The sequence below is a fragment of the Gavia stellata genome, chromosome 3 (genome assembly GCF_030936135.1).
Source record: "Gavia stellata isolate bGavSte3 chromosome 3, bGavSte3.hap2, whole genome shotgun sequence".
In the NCBI taxonomy this organism is placed as follows: Eukaryota; Metazoa; Chordata; class Aves; order Gaviiformes; family Gaviidae; genus Gavia; species Gavia stellata.
The window spans coordinates 103,211,867-103,233,384 of record NC_082596.1 but is presented as its reverse complement, the minus strand read 5'-3'; the positions used below and the strand labels follow the sequence as shown (position 1 = coordinate 103,233,384).

Below are 21,518 nucleotides of genomic sequence, written 5' to 3'. Positions count from 1 at the left end.
CATGGGGCCTTTACCAGGTGCAGTACTTTGCATTTCCTTTTCTAGAACTTCATGAGGTTCCTATTTCTCTACTTGTCAACATCCCTCTGAACGGCAGCACAACTATCTCGTCTAGCAACCTCTCCTCCCAGTTTTGTATCATCTGCAAATACACTGAGGGTGCATGCTGTCCCATCATTAATGAAGATGTTAAATAGGACAAGACCCAGCACCAGTCCCTGGGATACCGGCCTCCAGCTGGACTCTGTGCCACTGATCACAAACCTTTGAGCTCAGCAGCTCAGCCAGTTTTCAATCCACCTCCATTGTCCACTTATCCAGCCCACGCTTCATCAGTATGTCTACAAGGATGTTATAAAAAACAGTGCTGAAAGCCTTACTAAAGTTGAGATAGACAACACCCACTGCTCTCCCCTCATCTAACAAGCCAGTCATCACAGAGGGTTATCAGGTTGATTAGGTTGATCCATGCTGACTATAACCAATCACCTTCTTGTCCTTGAGGTGTTTGGAAATGGTTCGCAGGAAGATCTGCTCCATTACCTTCCCAGGGTTTGAGGTGACACTGACCAGCCTGTAGTTCCCCAGGTCCTCCTTGCCCTTTCTACAGGCAGGAGTGACATTTGCTTTCTTCCAGTCCTCAGCATTCTCTCTCAATAGCCATGACTTTTCAAAGATTATTGATAGTGACCTTGCAATGACATTAGCCAACTCCCTCAGCACTTGTAATGGCCTCCACACATCAGGCCCCATAGATTTCTGTTTGGTATGCTTAAATATTACCTAACCTGATCCTCCTCCATCAAGTGCAAGTTGTCCTTGCTCTGGACTTTATCACTGATCTCAGGGATCTGGCATTCCTGAAGGCTCATCTTACCAGTAAAGACTGAGGCAAAGGCCATGGCCTCTTTAATGTAATTTCTCACCAGGTTTCCTCCCACACTTAGCAGCAGGCCCTTGTTTCCCCTAGTCTTCCTTTTGCTGCTGCTGTAGTTATAGAAACAGGGCAGCTTTCTGGCTGCTCTTCACATACCTCACCAGGATCAACTCCAGACAGGCTCTGGCTTTTCTAACCCCATCATGCATAACTGGAGCTTGGATAAGGTGATCCTTGAAAACCAACCAGCTCTCTTGGACCCCTCTTCTCTCCAGGGCAGTATCCCATGGGATTCTTCCAAGGAGATTGCCTGTGCCCTCCTGTGCTGTCTCTTCAAAAGGCACTAGAGTGATTATAGCTGCCCATGAGCATCGGGGCCTGTGAACATGAGACTTCTTCCAGTTGTATGAAGAAGGCCTCATCTACTACTTCTTCCTGATCAGGCAGTCTGTAGCTGACACCCACAACATCACCCATGTTGGACTGCTCACTAACGTGTTGATATGCCCATACTATGCCACTTACATGTCCATATGCTGTTCTCAGCTGGCTCATCATCCATCCCCAGGCAGAGCCCCATGCATGCCAGTTACAGTCTCACATAGAGGGCAACTGCCCCTCCTCACCTTCCTGGCCCGTCCTTGCTGTACCTGTCCACCACTGCACTCCGGCTGTGGGAGCCTTCCTGCTATGTCTCTGTGACCCCAATAAAATCTTAGCCCTGTAACTGCACACAGACTTCCGTTTGCTCCCCATGCTGCGTGCACTAGCGTACAGGCACTCCGTTGTACTGATTTCCCAAAAAGGGAGTAAGAGCTTCCTCTGTAACGCTGTCCTATACACACCACACCATTAATATACAAAATCCTACAGTGCATGGAATCACTGCAGAATACTTAAAAGAATTTTAAAAGTGGCTCACATCAAAAAAAGAAGAAAACAGTAACGTAACTTCACATGCAAGAAGAACGAAAAGTGACTGGTTTCGCGCAGGTATAAAGTTCAGGATACGAGCTCAGGATACTCCAAGAAGATTTCACTTTGATCACAGGACTAAACTATGATTAACAGCACCACTGAAGAAGTGACTTTTTTCCCCTAAATCAGAGGATAATAGAATCCTACCATAAAGGCACTGAAGAGGCCTCACACCAGTTTAAAAAGTACACAAAGACAATTTGGAAGCAGTTCATTAACAAAGATTTCAATGCTTTTTTACTTGCTTACACAAACCTAACATTCAAAATAAAATATGTATTTCTCACTTGCAGTAAAAGCATTGCCACTCATTTGTATATTGCTATTGAGCTTCAATGAAGATTAGGTATTGTTTAGAAATAAAAGTTTATCAGGTTTTGGATGAGACAGAAGCACTGCAACTCCAAAAGATATTATTGGTTAAGTAGAACTAGCAAAATCTAAGTCAGCAAATCTCATGGCATGCACTGGAATCAACAGTTTGCTTCTGAATCAGGGCTCGGGGGGGCGTCTGAGCAGATGCCATAAAACTGTTATAGCCTCCTCTTTCCTCACTACCACTTCTTCCAACCATAGCATGCTCATTTCACTCAAAGTCTTTTAGAAATGTCATAGGATACAACAGTAGTAGTAAAGTCCCGTTCCATCTATTTTTGATCTCTCCTTTTAACGTAACAGTCCTGTCTCGTGATTTATGCTTTAACTTTCTAAATCCTCCTGTACCAAGCAGTTTGGTTCTTGATCTGAGACTCTGCACTTCTTAAACTGTTTGTCTAGTTCTTACTATTTCCCCGTTACTCAGGTTTTTTTTCAAAAAACTGCATCCAGAGCAAACTTGCAATAATCCATGATTTTATAGATCAGGCTAAGCTATACTGAAACTAAAAATAATAGAAAACCTTTAAAGGAAAGAAACTTTGATATTTCTTGGATGTGTCACAGAAGCACACATGTTTAATCATACAAACATATTAAACACTTTCTAACTAGGAAAAGAAAAGAAGAGTTAAAAAAATAATGCACAGGTAACCCAGTTTAGACTAAAGGAAACTAGACATCAAATGCAGTTTATAATGGAAGCATAATGAAAGTTAAATTATCACGAAATCTGAAGGTGCAGGTGGTAGACACAACATCAAAACATGCACATGGTGAAAAAGCAACACAATTCAATAGTAAACTAGTATTTCTTACCTGGCAAAGAAGAATTTATACAACCCCACACTTCCCCCTGAAAAGTAAAATGCAATTAAGCAAAAATAAGTCTATAGAATAAGAGAGTTTCTAGCAGACACAAACCAGCATTTTGAGCATTTTTGCCCTGGGTTTTAAACATCCTGTTGGAATAATTCTTATGTCTAAAGCATCTTCGAAAGAAACACTGTGTCATATAAGTTGAGTATCACTTGCTTTGACGAGAAGGCTGCCATCTACAGAGTATGGAATCGATAGCAGTGTTTTTGTAGGTGCAGAACATGCTGTGATTACCTGGAATATGCTAGCTAGTCAACTTTCTCCACCAGTGTTTACAGGACTAAGTATCAACTGTTTAGACAAAGAAAAAGATTTATCTAGGACCAAGACCTGTGGAGAAGCTTACTGCCCTATCAATCCTTTCTACCAGTTTAAAAAAAAACCCCAAACACACATACAACCACACATAAAACGAAAGAAAGAGGTTTTAGAGTACCCCAGAGACCAGAGAAATGTAGCTTCAGGGAAAGATAGATACACAGAAGAAAGAGTTGTATAGGTGAAGTTTACTAACATGAAAAGTTACAGTAGGGATCTGTTTGGTTCATCCCAACTGCAAAGCACTTCTGGTGCTAAGCACATGTTCTGCTAAATGACCTAAGTGGCTAACGGTATTAGGCAGGAGAATTCTGTAAATGTTTCTCTTTTTTTTTTTTCAGAAAAAAAAGGTGAAGAGCTTACCAAAGAGTTGCTGTCCCCATCTCTCTCATTGCTGTTATTACCAAGACTACTAGCCAAGCTGACTACAGGGGATTCTTTACACTGGGGCTAGTATAAAAGAAATCTCAGGGCAGACACTGGTCTGCCACAGGTACTTATGTTACCCACCCAATAAAAGTTACAAATGTCCTGGAAGAGGGAGGCTGAGGCAGCAGAAGAAGAATTCCATCTAAGGTAAGAATTTTAGAGCTCAACTGTCAGAAACAAGTACATATCGCAGTTACAGTGGGTGCGCTGTGTTAAAAGCCTGAAGAATTAAAAGCTACAGGAGTTGCTCTACACTGTGTGCTAGATCTTTAACATCCTACAACTGGAGTCTTACAACACTTAGACAATATGATCACAACATAGTATTTAAAATGACAAGAGCACAGAAAAGGCTTGAGGGATTACACGTATTTTAGTACAATGTTGAATTCAGTATTTTTTAAGCAAGCACTAGGAAAGCCTAAATTAGATGAAATAAGAGGAAAATTCTGCAGAGTAAGAAGGCAAGTGACAAGTCTTAAGGGGTGTATTGGGTTTACGTGGCAAGGTTTTGTGGCGGGGGGCTGAAGGGGTGGCTTCTGTGAGAAGATGCCAGAAGCTTCCCGCATGTCCGACAGAGCCAATGTCAGCCAGCTCCAAGATGGACCTGCTGCTGGCCAAGGCTGAGCCCATCAGTGATGGCAGTAGCGCTTCTGTGATAACATATTTAAGAAAGGGTAAAAACTGCTGTGCAACAGCAGCTGGGAGAGAGGAGTGAGAATATGTGAGAAAGACAACTCTGCAGACACCAAGGTCAGTGAAGAAGGACAGGGAGAAGGTGCTCCAGGTGCCAGAGCACAGATTCCCCTGCAGCCCATGGTGAAGACCATGGTGAGGCAGACTGTCCCCATGCAGCCCGTGGAGGTCCACGGTGGAGCAGACACCCACCTGCAGCCCATGGAGGTCCATGGTGGAGCAGATATCTACCTGCAGCCCAGGGAGGACCCCACGCCGGAGCAGGTGGATGTGCCCTGAAAGAAGCTGCAGCCCATGGAGAGCCCACACTGGACCAGGCTCCTGGCAGGACCCGTGACCCCACGGGAGACCCACGCTGGAGCAGTCTGTTCCTGAAGGACTGCACCCCATGGAAAGAACCCACAGTGGTGCAGTTCTTGAAGAACTGCAGCCCATGGGAAGGACCCACGCTGGGGAAGTTCATGGAGGACTGTCTCCCATGGGTGGGACCCCACGCTGGAGCAGGGGAAGAGTGGGGGGAGGAAGGAGCAGCAGAGACAACGTGCAATGAACTGACTGCAACCCCCACTCCCTGTCCCTCTGCACTGCTCGGGGGGAGGAGGTAGAAAAGTCAGGAATGAAGCTGAGCCTGGGAAAAAGGGAGGGGTGGGGGGAAGGTGTTTTTAGATTCGTTCTTATTTCTCATTATCCTACTCTGACCTTTTGATTGGCAATAAATCAAATTAATTTCCCCAAATTGAGTCTGTTTTGCCTGTGATGGTAATTGGTGAGTGATCTCCCTGTCCTTATCTCGACCCACGAGCCTTTCGTTTTATTTTCTCTCCCCTGCTCAGTTGAGGAGGGAGAGTGATAGAGCGGCTTTGGTGGGCACCTGGTGCAGCCAAGGTTAACCCACCACAAGGGGCTTTAAATGTAAGACTGTTGAACATGTTCTTTGAGACAAAATGAAAAGTTCAATTCAATCACACTGAAACAGCGACCCATATTGTCATGCAATGATTCTGTCATCACAGGAATTAATGACTTCTAAAGTTGCAATGGATCTGTAGCTAATGATCTAAAACTGTCCTCCTCCGTATCTGTGGGAGTTTCCCATTTAGATAAGAGTCAAAGTCAGCTCAAAAGAAAAGGGTAAAGAGCTGCTACTTCTACTAGTTCCACCCCATTGATTCACTTGACTTCCTTTATTTCACGAGAAGGTTAACGGTTGGACTCGACCTTAAGGGTCTTTTCCAGCCTAAATGATTCTATGATTCTAAGACAAAGTCACCTCTTGTGTTGGCAGTTACTGTATTACTTAATACCAGGCAATACCCTTTCTATCATATTACCTGAAGGAATATAGACAACACAATGTCTAACCAGTGCTCCAGAAAACAGACCATCTGATTAAATTCATAACTTATCTATGAACACCTCTCCAAGAAAGACAAGTGGTATCTGAAAACAGCAAATACGGTATTAAATTGAACTGTTAACTATTTTATATCTAGATGTCTTTTAGAAAGTTTATACATGTTACCAGTTCAGCTATATTAATTTAAGATACACACTGCCATAAACTTGCCATTTATAAAGATGGTAATTGGGAGTTAAAAAAATCATTGTGTCAATCATTTCCCCCTTTTCAGATACTCTCCAATCCTGTCTTTTAAAAAAGCACTCCTCTACTATAAAGATAGATCCTACTCTTCCTGTCAGGGAATAAAAGATAAAGATAACCAGTACCAAAACAAAAGCTATTCACCACTTTGATATGTTTTCATGCCACAGGTTTTACTCGTACCATCAGCTATAACTTTCCAAGACCTTAGAGCTGATGATCCGCAGAAACAGAACACTGGAAAACCATACTTTTGACACAGAAGGAAAGGATCTAGAAGCAAGTACACTCTTGCAAAGCTGCTTACAAAATGTTATTCTCGGATTTACTACTCCTACGCATTGCCCATTTGAGCTGAGTCTATGTTTTAGGCTAGCTGGATACAGTATTGATACTGTTTAGAAGTAACAAAAAATCACAAGAAGAAAGCAGACCTTTCTGACAGCAAATGTGTTGAGATATTCTAAGTGGCCAAGAGATAAGACTCCAGAATTTACAATCTGAATGACAGTGCTTATCTCTTCCCCGATTAGATCTTCTCTAAGACGGGGAGCAGATTACATTCTTCATTTTTTTAGTGATACACTAGAGAACTTTCAGAAAAACATAATCTTACTTATCCAATAAAAGAATTACTTCAGTTTGTCAGATATGGCCATAAACCACGCAGAGCAGCTATGAGGGTCTCCTTGCCTTAGCCTAACCAAGACCTCACAGCTTTGTCCCACACACGAGCTGGAACACATGTTCTAATTTAAGTCGCTGCCATCAACATCCAAGTGACAATCACCCAGCACAATTTTTTACAACACAGGTCAGATTTTCATTGCATTTCATAGCTTACACAACCAGGACACCTAGCAAAAGTGTCAAGTCCCATCTTACTGCAAGTAGCATAATACATGATGGCTTTACAAACAAAAAAAACCTACTTTGAGGGTCAAATCTCACTGTAAGAATTTTTCTAGTCCTCATAACAAGGAAGAAAAAGCTTGAAGACATACACACATGTTCTACCAGTTCAAAACTGAGTGAGTAAATAATTTTAAAACCTTGCTTTTGCAAGCAAAACTTTGTTAATATAAGATTAGTTGTTTTGTTTTCTTTAATTAAAAACTAGCAAGCCTTACCATTGATTCTGGACAATACTCAGGTGCTCGTTGCAGTAAGTGCTTCAAACGGGAATCACTCTTAGAAGACAAAATCTGTTAGAAATAAAACACACCTTAAAACACATAGAATGTAACTACACATTGAATACTTTTTTCAATTGATCTCATCGCTCTTAGTTTCACTACTATCTACCCTTCGACAGCTTTGGCTAACAGTATGTAAAAAAGGCAAAGTTAAGATTTTCTTCTATATATCCACAGTCTTTCAAATATGTTCCACTTTTTATGAAGAAGGCATTTTTATATTTCGAAGTGAATGAGAATTTCCTCCTCAAACACTTCCATCAATGTTTCTATTGAATAGGCAGTGTGAAAAACAGAGGATTTCTACCCCACGTATCAAAATATTATACAACTCTATTTACTTAATTAACCTTCTGCTACATGTTACATTACCTCAGGCAACTAAACTCCTTCCAAAAATCCCTGAAACAAGTAATTCTCGTAGAACAAAGATGAACAAAACCTAGATTAGTTAAAGAGTCTATCAAAACTACCAGGGGAATGAATAATACCCACAGCAGAGCAAGATCAAGTTAAGCACCGCTTAAGCAAACTGAACATCCAGGAGTTCGTGAGACTGGATGGGATGCCGACTGGGGATGTCGAGAAGCTGGCCACTGTCATTGCAAGACAGCTTTGCTACCATTTTTGAAAGATCATGGTGATTGGGTGAGGTTCCTGATGACTGAAAAAAGACAAACATCATATCCATTAAAAGGCAAGAGGGATAATCTGGGGAACTACAGGCTGTTCAGCCTAACCTCACCCCGCAGGAAGATTGTGGAACAAATCCTTGCAGAAGCCACGTCAGGACACATGAAGGACAAGAAGGTGACTGGGAACAGTCAGCACAGGCGTACCAAGGGCAAATTAAGCCTGATAGCTTTCCATAACGAAAAGACTGATTTAGTAAAAAAGTAGAGACAGCATATGTTGTCCACCTTGACTTTAAAAAGGTTTTTGCATGGTCTCCCACCGTGTCATTAAAGCCAAACTGGTGAAACATGGATGGGATGGGTGTGCTACTAGGTGGGCGACAAGCTGCCTAGCCAGTAGGGCTCAAAGATTAGCAGTCAGCAGTTCAGTGTCTAAGTGTTGGCCACTTAGAAGTGGTACAGTATAGGAGTCAAACCAATACTGTTAATGGCTTTACTAGCGAGCCAGACAACGGGACAGAAAAAATCCTCAGCAGGTACGCAGATGAGCGTACTGGGAGCTGTCATCAGCATACTGGAAGGTGGAGCTGCCACCCAGATGCATTTCAACAGGCTGTAGCAATGGGCTGGCAGGAAACTCACACAGCTCAACGCAGGCAAACACAGAATCCTGCAGCTGATACGGAGTAACTCCATGCAACAGTACAGGCTGGGCACTCGCTGGCTAGAAAGCAGCTTTGCAGAAAAGGGTGTTGGGTCCTGGTGGGTGACAAGTTGAACGTGGGTCAGCAGTGCACCGATGCGGCACCGAAAGCTAACAGCATACAGCACTTCACTAGCAACTGCACTACCAGCTGGGGAAAGGAAGATGACCGTCCTCTTCTATCAGGCACTGATGAGGCCACATCTGTAACGCCAAACCCAGCTCTGTGCCACCCCTGTGCAAGGAACGTTATTGATGAACTGCAGAGAGTCCAGTAGAAGGCCACAAAGGATGCTGGACTTCACAACATACCAAGACAGGCCAAGGTAAAAGAATCTGTTCAAACTGAGGAAGGGTTAAGAGGCGGCAGGGGGGAATCTAAATTCCTGTCCTCCAGTACCTGAAGATGGATTATAGAAAAGGCAAGTCAGACTGTTCTGAGAGTGGAAGGATGAGCTGCAAAAGTAACAAGTTGCAGCAAGAGAAATTACAACTGGATGCAAAGGAAAAAAATAAATCTTCACCATGAGAGTAGTTAAGTGCTGGAACACATTCCCCAGAATGGCTGTGGAAAACCCATCCTTGAGGATATTCAAAACTTGACTAACAAGATCCTGAGCAACCTGGTTTAATTTTGAAGCTAGCACCTCTCTGAGCAGGAGGTTAGACAAAATGACTCTTCCAACTTAAATTATTTTGCATAGCTATACTTGGGAAGAAATCTTACCTTATCTTACTGACTTTCATACACAATTCTGAATCATGGAAACTTATCTTTTTTTTCCAGGTGTCCTTCAGACCATTTTACAGTATTGCTCATCTCATTTCCTTACAACAGTAGCAATATTTTAACAGTTTATTACAAGATGCCTTTACCTCATCAATCTTTTTGATGGTGTTTTTGTTGTTGGTTTGGTTTTGTTTTTTAAAGTTTCATGGAAATGTTAACGTAAGTTGAGCTCTCAGCATATTTTAAATTGTTTTCTGGTCCCACGTTAATCATGTTTTTAGTTCTTGTTTCTTTAGCAGTCCAATTAAGTAAAACATTTATAAATTAAAACAAGAAACTGGGCAACAAAAGGGATGGAAACAGACCTATTAATGTGGAAATTATAGGAATAACCGAAACATGGATGCATTTCAGATCTTTCAGAAAGAGAAATACATTACAGTTCTATTCTAAATTTGCAACATGATAAACGATAAGCTCATGGAAAGAAAAACAAGAGAACAATAGTACTGGTTTCAGAAACGAGAGACAGAAGAAAACTGCAGTAGTATTTGGGGTCTTCCGGGGTCATAGAATAATAAAATAATTCAAGGGTCAACTATGAGGCCAGACCCTGTTGCTCAGGGTTTTATCCAGGCAGCTCGTGAAAACCTCTGAAGATGGAGAATGCACAGCCTCTCTGTTTTCATGGTGGAAAAGTTCCTCCTTAAAACCAGCTGGAACTCTCCAGTTTCAATTTATGACTGCTCTCACTTGTCCTCCCACTACGTACCACTGCGAAGAGCCTGGCTCTGTCTTCTGAGCAATCTTATTACAGGTATCAGAAGGCTGCTCTGAGGTGCTCCTTCTTCCCCAGACTAAAGGCAGTTCCCTCAGCCTCTCCAGAGAGGGCACGTGCTCCAGCCCCCTGATCACCCTGGTGACTCCCTGCTAACCTGTTCCAGTTAACTGATGTCTTTCTCGTAACAGGGGGGACAAAACTGGACACAGTATTCTAGATGTGGTCAGCAAGTGCTGACTAAATGGGGAGAATCATTTCTCTAGACCTACTGGCTGTGCTCCTGTTAATATAGCCCAGGATGCCGCCTTTATTGTGGGGGCACACTGCTGGTTCATGTTCAGCTTGCTGTCTGTATACCAGTACTCCTGGGTCCTTTTTCAGCAAATCTGCTCCCTAGCGAATCAATCTCCAACTCATATTGTTGCAAGCAATTCTTTCTTCCCAGATGCAGGATTTTGTATTTGTCCTTGCTGAATTTCATAAAGTTCATATTGGCCAATTCTTTCCATCTGTCCAGGTCCTGGCAGGACTGGATGACAGTCCTGCCATTATCAACTTCTCCTTCCAGCTTGGTATTGCCTGAAAACTGAACAGGAGTGGAATCTGTCGCCTCCTCCAGGTCATTAATAATGATGTTAAACAGGACAGGTCCCAGGACAGACGCCGTCGGTATTCCACTTCTTATTAACCTGCAGGCAGAGTAGGACCCACTAACCTCTCTCTCTGAGCATGATTATCCAAACAATTTTTTTACTCATCTAATTGTCCATCCATCAAAACCGGAATTATCCTAGAACAGATACAAAAATATTGAGGGAGGCAGTGTTGAAAGTCTTGCTAAAGTAAACACAAATGACATCCACCTCTTTCCCCTTGTCCAGAAATCCAGCCTTATTATCAAAGGCAACCTGGTTTGGCAGGCATGATTTGCCCCTCACATGCTCAGAAATGTGTTCCGAGAGGATCTTCCTAAGGATTTGAGAGAAGATGACTAGTCTGTAGTTTGTTGGATTGGGAACTGTCCTTTGGGGTGTTTTTTTTGTTGTTGTGGTCTGTTCTATTTTTTTTGAAGATGTGTACACTGTTTGTCCTTCTCCAGTCATTGGGGACCTCCCTCAAGTTCCACAACCTTTCAAAGGTGATAGAGAGCAACCTTCCAGTGACACCAGTCAGCAGTCTCAGCACCCTCAGATGCAGTCTGCCTAGTCCCACGGACTTGTATGGGTCAAATTTTCTCAGGTAATTCTGACTCAACCATCACCTATTACTGGTAGTCCTCCTCCTTGAACCCTGTCTGTGCACAGAGGACTGGGAGACCTTGTTAACAAAGACTCAGGAAAGAAGGCATTCAGTACCTCTGACGTATGGGTGTTTACTGACACTAAATCACGTGCTGCATTCAGCAACACTTGCACATTTTTCTTTCTTCAGCCTTTAACTACTGCCATAGCATGTCTTGTTGCCCTTGACACCCTCTGCAAGTTTCAACTCCAGTTGAGCTTTGTCTTTCCCAATATAATCTTAAATGCCTCGGCAAATTTTCTAAATTCCTCTTTTATAACCTTTCCCTGCTTCTACCTTCTCTACACTGCCTTTCTGCATTGAAGCTTGTTCACGAGTTCTCTCTTTAGCCAAGCCAACCTCTCCAAACATTAATGCATTTTCCTGAGGGCTGGGATGGACTGTTCTTATGCTTGCAGGAGGATCTGGATAGAGATCGCTGGAGTGGTACTGAGATGAATGCTGCCAGGAACCTTATAATTGTGGAACTTCCCAGAAATAAACTTAGGAAAAATATGTCAATTAAAGAAAGACAGGGCCACTTATTCCTTGCTACAATGTCTGACAGACTTAATCAAATAATCATGAAAAGGAGATGATACTGAAACTAAGCTTGGAATAATACTTACTAAGAATGCAAAATAATTAGATGTCTGAATCACGTTAGTCGACAAACAAATCTGTAATCCAAGTTTTCTTTTCCAAAGGACTCACTTAAAGTAGCTGAATTATTAGTTAGCAGAATTCCTTACTCTTAATCAAGCCTTTTTCCTTAACTGGTAGGAACAAGGAGAACACCACCAGGTCTCCTGTGCCCTTCACCCTGGGCTGTGGTTACCTTTTACCCATGCAAGGCCTCCCTCATTAGTATCACTGGTGTCCATGTAGATGAGCAGCCAATGCATAATAGTCTGAGGGTCAAAAAAAACGTGCAATTTCTGCAACATCCTAGACCTGAGCCCCTAAAAACCAAACCACCTTAGACAGCAAGTCTCATCTGCAGATGAGTCCCTCCATCTGCTGCAGAAGAGAGTCTTTCTCCTGGTGGCACTGTTTACAACCAGTTGATGAGGCCAAAACGGCTCCCTGATGGAGCTTGTTCCTCCTTACCTGTTCTAAGGCCCCAAATCTATTCTGTAAGCGCATATCCAAAGACAGGCCAAGAAACTTCTTCCTGCTGTCAGGAGTCAAAAACTTTCAGTCTCAACTAAGCATAGCCTCTGGCCATCCTTCTTTCCATGCCATGCATAGTTCAGGCTATTGCCCTTGCAGGTTCTCCATGAAGAGCTTGTCTAGCTCCCATTTACACTGAGGCAATGTTTTTATCCTCAGCTTCTTTATCTGACAGTTCAGGAAGCTGACCAGAGCATGACTCCCACAGTTTAAGTGCCATCGACTCAAGGAGAGACACCATCCTTTCCCTGCAGCCCAAGACTTGGGAGGATGCATTCTTCCTCAAGAGCTCCCTCTGGGTCAAGACCTCCAACTTGTCATGAGTGGTTGGCCCAGCCAGTGCCAGAGACTGTCCTGCTGGACACAACAGCTGCACGCAGTCTCAAGCAGTACATCTGCGCCTCCTGCTCGCCCTCTCGACAAGAAAGGTCTGTGTTAACACCCAAATTCCTGTCCGTGCACCCTGGTCACTGGCATTCCCTCAACATTAGCTAAAGAGAAATACAGGGCACAAGCCTGCTCTCTTTCCCTGCTGTCCCTGGCAAGCAACTTCGATGTTTTATGGTTCAAACTACCAAATCTAGGAGGAAACCATTTTTTAAAAATTATTATTAAATAAATTATCACTTCAGGCTGGTACAGTGTGGTGGTACAGACAAGGCAACAAATGCATGGCAAATACTTTAGAAAACGTGTTTGGAAAGACAGAAAAAGGCAAATCATTCAGCTACCTCTGTTCCCTTACAGTCACCTCCCACGTATGGAAACCTTCATCCTACAAATGTTATGTTTAAGACAAGGGGGTAAGTATCAAATAATACATTCCAAAATGGATTCAACGAAGGCAAAGCATTTGAATCGTGCTGCACAAATGGTTAAGTTACAAAACATGAAAATCAGTAGAAAAAATAGTAGAGAGCCCCCTCAGCCAGTTTGTTGGCCTATATCAAAGGGTCATTCCGAAAATGGTGCTACCAGCCTGATGTGAGGTAACTAAAACAGCTCCTTATCCAACAATTTGAGGGGCACCAGTCTTGCTTTAGACTTGTTCTAGACCTCTCACCACAAAGACTCGGAATATGCTGGTTATCCGAGTAGAGTGAGATCATTCAGATGAGGCAAGGTCAGAATACCTTACAAAAACCACAGAAAAACCTGCACGATAATTAGAAAAGGTATAACAGAAATGCGATGAAATTCGACAGTAAAAAGCTCAAGGCCTTTCATGAAGAGCTAACAGGAATTCACACGATAAACTGGGAACTTCAAACCAGTGGAACAGAAGAAAGGACTGGGCGGACTATTCTAAATGTCCTCTCAACGCAGCTACTAAACCTGCCAATGAAATTTGTTTATATACAGGAATGGATATCTTTCTCTTACTTACACATAAGTTTTAACACAATTTTTAAGACTGCGTGCTATACTTTTGTTCATAATACCATGTACAGTTTTGCTTACCTGTATTCAAAGAGATAAACTTATGCTGGAAGGGCTGCAAGAATAATTATAGGAATTGAGCAAGAATAATTATAGGAATTGAGAGAATATCTTATGCAAAGAGACTGTAAGATTTTTTCTTGTTTGGCCTAACAATAAGAAAGCTGAAAGGAGATTTGGTTGCATTCTATAAATGTATCAGGGAGAAGTTGAATTTAAACTAAAAGTTTTGTTAGTACAATCACAAATAAATATTAACTTAATCATAACCAGGTTTAGTGCTTGAATAGCCCCAACGTGGGTAATGAGGACAAGAAAAGGGCACAGGTATGACAATTTTAATATAAAAATCGTGTATATGTGTACATATGCTTTACTGTAAGTTTTATGTATATAAATTTACATAAATACACACAAACACAAAGCTGTACAACATACTGTCCAAAGGTACAAACCTAAACAGAAGTTGTGGAAAAATATTTTCCAAGCTTGAATTTAGCACAAACAGCTCTTTGTTATTACCTTAAGAACAGAGTAAGTAAGCAAGCAGTTTTTTGCTGGATTCACAAAGCCATATATCATAACGAGCGCCTCGGATGCTTAGCTAAGAAACAAGAACTGGCAGGAAGAAAGAACAGTACCAACATCTTGTTCATTTTAAATTCCCAAAAACTTGGAAACACACAAGATCCAGAAATTGGGTAAAATACCTTCACCCCTCCCATTTCCTAACATGTTTATCACTTCTTGACCAAATCCTGACCTCAGATTTGTATCTCTGTTTCTCCTGATCTTCAGCAGAACCTGTTTTCCACTATGAAAGGAAAGAGGACTACAGTTTTAAACCTTTGACTTTTCATTTAAATAACAATAATATTACATCTCATGATTCACACATAGTATTCACACAAAAAATAATTTGCTTATAACCCTAATCTTGCTACATGGTTGTCTCAAGGCATGATTTTAACTCTGAGTGATAAACCGAATTTAAAACAAGCTTACCTGTTCACAGACATCACGGCACATTAAGTTGTCCTTTGCATGGTAACAACAAGACAAGCCTATGGAAAAGCAGGGGGAGGGAAAAAGATATTTAAAAGATGTGAAGGACCTAACTATTGCTTCTGAACAGAAGCGCCCACATGATGGCCTATCAGGACGATTTGTCTGGTCCACAGGTGAACCTGAGAAATTTTCCTCCCCAGAAGGCAAAAAAGAACATGAGAAATTTTTGTTCCAAAGTTCATAGAATCACTAAGGTTGGAAAAGACCTGTAAGATCATCAAGTCGAACCATCAGCCCAACCCCACCATGCCCACTAAACCATGTCCCGCAGTGCCACGTCCACACGTTCCTTGAACACCTCCAGGGATGGTGACTCCACCACCTCCCTGGGCAGCCTCTTCCAATGTCTGACAACCCTTTCAGTGATGAAATATTTCCTCATATCCAGCCTGAACCTCCCCTGGCACAACTTGAGGCCATTTCCTCTTGTCCTGTCGCTTGTCACTTGGGAGAAGAGACCAACACCCACCTCTCTGCAAACCCCCTTTCAGGTACACACAGATCCGTTCTTCGAATCTCACCTGAACACATCGAATTACCCCTGAACACACACTGCCACCAAAAGGAGATCTCACTCCCCTTCCTTCTGCTTTCTAGCCACATTTCTGCGGCTTAACTTGCACTAGCTTGGCACCTGCCTAATTCCTTCATGAAGCAATTCAATTTATTAAAAAAGAATAATAAAAAGTGAACAAAAACCCCACCAAAATCTCCATAGAGACTATATGCCTCCGTAAATTGAATCATCTCACAGAACCTGAAAAGTGCAAGACCCAGTCAGGAACAGCTAGAGAAGGAAAGGAGAGCAGGAGTCCCTTTTTACACAGAGGAGAACAGAGCTGCTCGCTGAATTCTGCCTCCTTAAAAACCTGGAACAAAACTGTAAATTGTTTCACTAGTGATGGAGATTAAGAGTGGTTTTGCCTGACTAGATGAAAGCAATAGAGCAAACACAGATATGAACACATCCACAGGAAAACAAATGAGAACTGAAGCACTGAGAAGTCATGAAACACCAAGGTTTAAAGCGGCATTTTTAACATACTTTGCTGTGCTTTGTTCCCCCTGCCATGCAAATATTTCCTTCATTCAGAGTTAAGCTTGGCCAATATAAAATGAATTGCACAACTCCTTGATAATCGTTTTCATCCTCACTGCCCGGTGTTCGGAACAGCGTATTAGCAACCAGACAGACAGAGGTTTCCTTCAAAGCTTTTACTTCCACGCACATCTTCACACACAGGATCACTTAATGATTACAGATTCCTGCTCAACTGTATCTGCACTACTTAGCACACTGATACAACATAAAAGCAATACTGTACAATGATACCACAGACATAAAGTTGCATTTCACAATACCTAGTTACTAAATAGATTTTGACCAAACCAGTAAGAGGGATCTTGGGCATGAATTCCTTGATAATTTCACAGCTTACAAGTGTGTCCATCTGAAAGCTTAGAGCTGTTACAAGATAGCCGATTTAAAAACCAAAAGAATCCACCACCACCAAACCCCAAATTCTCCACTCTTCAAATGACATTAAAACAGAAAAGAAAATTTCAGCCTGAAAATGTTGAGGAACTGGGGGGGGGGAATAAAAAAAAAAAAAAAATCACTGACAAGGTTGTCTGAAACAGTCACAATTTAAAACGGCTGCTACAGGATTGAGCTATATTTTCATGCAGAAATCTATCACTCCTAAAAAGAGGAAAGTAGAGAAACCAAAGTAGGACTTGTAACTGGTGAATGTTTTCATTAATAATTAGAAACAACACAGCAAAATGCCTGTAATAAATGAGGACAGCACCAAGATCCTGCTTACAACACAATGAAATGAAAGAATGGAATTGTAAAATTGACTTTAATGTTTTTTGACAATTTTCTGCCATTGCAGAAAAGGATTGAGATATGACACAGATGGCTTAAAAATCTTTCCGATTTGAGGACGACACATGGGATCTTGCAGGTTTTCCTGCACTACGTTCAGTAAGCCGATCTGTGCCAAGAACCAACTTCATCCCTAGCAGGCTCCACCATGCTCAAACTTCAGTTATTATTTCACTTAACTGAAAAGCTTTGCTTTACACTTTCTTAGTCCCGTTATAAAGCCATGGTATTAGAAATATGTAACAATAAAAACCATTAACTTTGAAGGACAGACAGTTTTTCTTAAGGGAGGAGTTGCTCTTACTTTCAGAAACGTTTCCAAATTTCAGTGCCTATGCCATCAGACTGCGAGCACATTAACACAGTGCTGCAGAAAACATTCAGATTCACAACAAACAGGTATCCAGCAAATTAACTGTCATAAGTAAAAAAAAATCCAACCAAACGTACTTAAACATAGACTTTACTTACAAACAGAAATACTGACTACTCAGTCACGTTTTTCTTGTTTTGTTTCGCCGTAAGTGCCAGAAATTTTTCATTGTAGAAGTTTTTATTGAGAGTAACTGCTACATTTAAGAGACCCAAGAATTCAGAGTTCCCAAGCTAAAAAGAGAATTTACATTGGCTTAGGTGACAATGCATATGTTTAACTGCGTACGTCACTACGATTTGAGTTCATGAATATCTTAGGCAATGTTTTATTAAAGGCCCCTTCACATAGACTACTTAATACTCTGTGGCCTTTTATCCATTAGCTTCCAGTAGCTCTAAACCCTCTTGTGATGAGCTAACACACATGCAGGATAGTTCTTCTCAACCGCTTCCACTGCTGAGTTTCAATCTTACCAGTTACACCAAAGAGTGTAACAATGAAGTAACAATATACTAAACTTTATGGTTGTTTAATTCCTTTCATACAAAATCTTATTCAGTTGATGGTGTCTTGAACGAGCAGCAAATTAAACCGTCCCAGAGTGATCTTTAGTGGTTAAGTCAGAAATGGAAGTTATTAACAATACCCATTCCAAACACAATTCCTCAGTTCTCTTTCCAGTTAACCTCTTCTGAAATCTTGCCACATCTCTTTTGGTCAGTTCCTTACTTTCTCATTCCCACTTTCTCTAGTTTTACTAAAATATTCCGGGTTTCATTTCAAAATTTTATTCATGTCCAACTATGAAATATCGACACACTCATAAGATCTGCTTCCTCAGCAACGTAAGTAGGTTTACCGAGGGCGAATTGGGCTGGAGCACGTCCTATTTCATTCCACCAGCTTTTTACTGCCTTCTTCCTAACACCGTGCCTCGCCAGAAATCAGGACTACACGACAGCAGCGAAATCACAGAATCACTAAGGTTGGAAAAGACCTGTAAGATCATCAAGTCCAACCACCAACCCAACACCACCATGCCCACTAAACCATGTCACGCAGCGCCACGTCCACACGTTCCTTGAACACCTCCAGGGATGGTGACTCCACCACTTCCCTGGGCAGCCTGTTCCAAAGCTTCGCCACTCTCTCAGGAAAGACATTCTTCCTAATATCCAGCGTAAACCTCCCCTGGCGCAACTTGAGGCCATCTCCTCTTGTCCTGTCGCTTGTCACTTGGGAGAAGAGACCAACACCCACCTCACCACAACCCCCTTTCAGGTAGTTGTAGAGAGCGATGAGGTCTCCCCTCACCTCCTCTTCTCCAGACTGAACAACCCCAGCTCCCTCAGCCGCTCCTCACAAGACTTGTGCTCCAGACCCCTCACCAGCTCCGTCGCCCTTCTCTGGACACGCTCCAGCACCTCAATGTCCTTCTTGGAGTGAGGGGCCCAAAACTGAACACAGCATTCGAGGTGCGGCCTCACCAGAGCCGAGTACAGGGGCACAATCCCCTCCCTGCTCCTGCTGCCCACACTCTTTCTGATACAGGCCAGGATGGCGTTGGCCTTCTTGGCCACCTGGGCACACTGATGGCTCATCTTCAGCCGGCTGTTGATCGACACCCCCAGGTCCTTTTCTGCGGGGCAGCTTTCCAGCCACTCGTCCCCAAGCCTGGAGCGTTGCGTGGGGTTGTTGTGACCCAAGTGCAGGACCCGGCACTTTGCCCATCAACGCCTCAGTGACCGCAGCCTTCTGCTTTCAAGTATTACATAGTTTGTATTTCCCACTCCCGTGACAGCATTACCACCGCGCTCTATTTATTAAAAGCTATTTGCCAATACCTGTGCTTGCGCCTCCTTCTTCCGTCGTTACCCGGTTCTGGCCCTGGTTACCTGCTACCACAACGCGAAGGCGGGAAACCGTTTTACCGCTGTCCTGCCCTCTGTTCACCGCCCCCCCCTCGCTCTTCCCAGAACTCAGTACCGTGGTCGCACAGGGCGGCGGGGCGGGCGGGCACGGCCGCAGCGGGGAGAGGGCCGGCGGCGGGAAGGCGGCGCTGCCGCCCCGCAGCGCCCCGCGCGCACCCGGGAGCCGCCCCCGCCCCTCACCTGCCGCGGCCCCGCGCCCACCGGCCTCCCGCTGCCCCGGGCAGGTGCGGGCGGCAGCGGGTGCCGGGGGCCGTCCCCCCCTCTCCCCCGGCTCCGGGTCAGCCCGCCGCCGGCCGCGGCGGCACAGGGGGGAGCCAAGGCTCCCGGCCGCGCCCCGGCCCCGCGGGCGACGCCACGGCCCCACAGCCTCGGCAGCCCCGCCGGCGGCCTCGCCCCTGCGCCATGTTGTTGAAGAGGGACCCGCCGAGCCGCCTCCCCCCCCCGCTCCGCGGCTCAGCTACTCACCGGCCGCCCCAGGGAAGAGCAGCGGAGCCGCCGCCAGGCAGAGCAGGGCCCAGGGCCACCGAGCGGCCCGGCCCGCCATGGCCCGCTCCCCAACCCGCCGCGCGGCCCCACCCCGCGACCCCCGCCCGCCGGACGGACGGGCTCTGACGCGGGCAGCGCCCCCGCGCCCGCCCCCGGCCCCGCTCTGCCTCCCGCCGCCCCCATTGGCTGCGGCTCCCCCGCCAGGCCACGCCCCCTCCGCCTGGCCGCCGCGGACATTCCAGCGGGCGAGAGCCGCCGCCGCCGCCGGGAGCCCCGCCCCGCCCGGCGGGGGAAGGCGGGGCGCGGAAAGGGCGGGGCCTGCGGCGGGGCGGGGCTCCTGCCGCCGGCTCCTCTGCGGCCCGGCCCCGGGCCCGCGGGCCCCGGTGCTGTGGTGCCTGGGCCGGCCTCCGCCGCTGCCCGCACGGGGAGCCCGCAGCCTTCCTTCTCCCCGGCCCGTGGGGCGGCGAGGGCGTGCGTGGAGGGAGGGCTCGGGCGGGTGTGGCTGGGGAGAGGGCAAAGGCGAGAAGAACCGATACTCAGGAGAAAGTTTTTGTCAAGGAGGCAGAGACCTCCCCTGAACTCCTTTAGCTCTGTCTAGATCATCCTTGCGTTATTAATAACACCTCTACACGTTACTTTCGGAGCGTGGATCGTAAGGCTGCTGCGTAACGCTGTTTTCTGCGTGAAATGGCTTTGTGTACGCAGTGACCGCCCAGGAGAGGTGAACCGGATGGCACAAAGCGTCGGTAACCGACCGGCACGGCACCGGAGGCTGGGCGGACGTCACCCCGAGTCCAGAGATGAGGAGGGCATTGTGGCTGCAACTTGTTGCTTCATCATCGGCTCCTGCTGCTCGCTCCGTGGCGAGCGCTTGCTCGGGGCCGAGCTCCCAGAGCGCCCAGGGAGGTGTTAGCACGGTGCGAGCTCCTTCTGTGGGCAGGTGACCCGCCTCATGGGCGAGGGAAAGGCTGTGGATGTGGTCTGCCTGGGTTCTAGTAAAGCCTTCGACACTGTCTCCCACAGCATTCTCCTGGAGAAAATGGCTGATTGTGGCTTGGACGGGCGCACTCTTTGCTGGGTAAAAAACTGGCTGGACGGCCGAGCCCAGAGGGTCGTGGTGAATGGGGTGAAATCCAGTTGGCGGCCGGTCACAAGGGAGTCCCCCAGGGCTCAGTTTTGGGGCCGGTCTTGTTTAATATCTTTATCAATGATCCGGATGAGGGGATCAAGTGCTCCCTCAGTAAGTTTGCAGACGACACCAAGTTGGGCGGGAGTGTTGATCTGCTGGAGGGTAGGAAGGCTCTGCAGAGGGATCTGGACAGGCTGGATCAATGGGCTGAGACCAACTGGATGAAGTTCAATAAGGCCAAGTGCCGGGTTCTACACTTTGGTCACAACAACCCCATGCAACGCTCCAGGCTTGGGGACGAGTGGCTGGAAAGCAGCCCCGTGGAAAAGGACCTGGGGGTGTCGATCGACAGCCGGCTGAAGATGAGCCATCAGTGTGCCCAGGTGGCCAAGAAGGCCAACGGCATCCTGGCTTGTATCAGAAACAGTGTGCCCAGCAGGAGTAGGGAGGGGATCGTGCCCCTGTACTCAGCACTCCTGAGGCCGCACCTCGAATGCTGTGTTCAGTTTTGGGCCCCTCACTCCAAGAAGGACCTTGAGGTGC

The 21,518-nt window shown here is 45.2% G+C and overlaps 1 protein-coding gene across 2 annotated transcripts in view; it reads right to left on the bottom strand.

The window, feature by feature from the left end:
• RECK (reversion inducing cysteine rich protein with kazal motifs) overlaps positions 1-19,904 on the bottom strand; it is a 74,096-nt gene extending 54,192 nt beyond the window's left edge. For both annotated transcript variants that reach the window (XM_059836192.1, XM_059836193.1), the window contains exons 1-4: positions 19,826-19,904; positions 15,100-15,158; positions 7,286-7,360; positions 3,050-3,086 (exon numbers count right to left, since the gene is read on the bottom strand). In XM_059836192.1, the coding sequence (XP_059692175.1) occupies positions 3,050-3,086; positions 7,286-7,360; positions 15,100-15,158; positions 19,826-19,904 (250 nt within the window). The remainder of the gene's footprint in view (positions 1-3,049; positions 3,087-7,285; positions 7,361-15,099; positions 15,159-19,825) is intronic.
• Between the last annotated feature and the right edge of the window lie 1,614 nt (positions 19,905-21,518).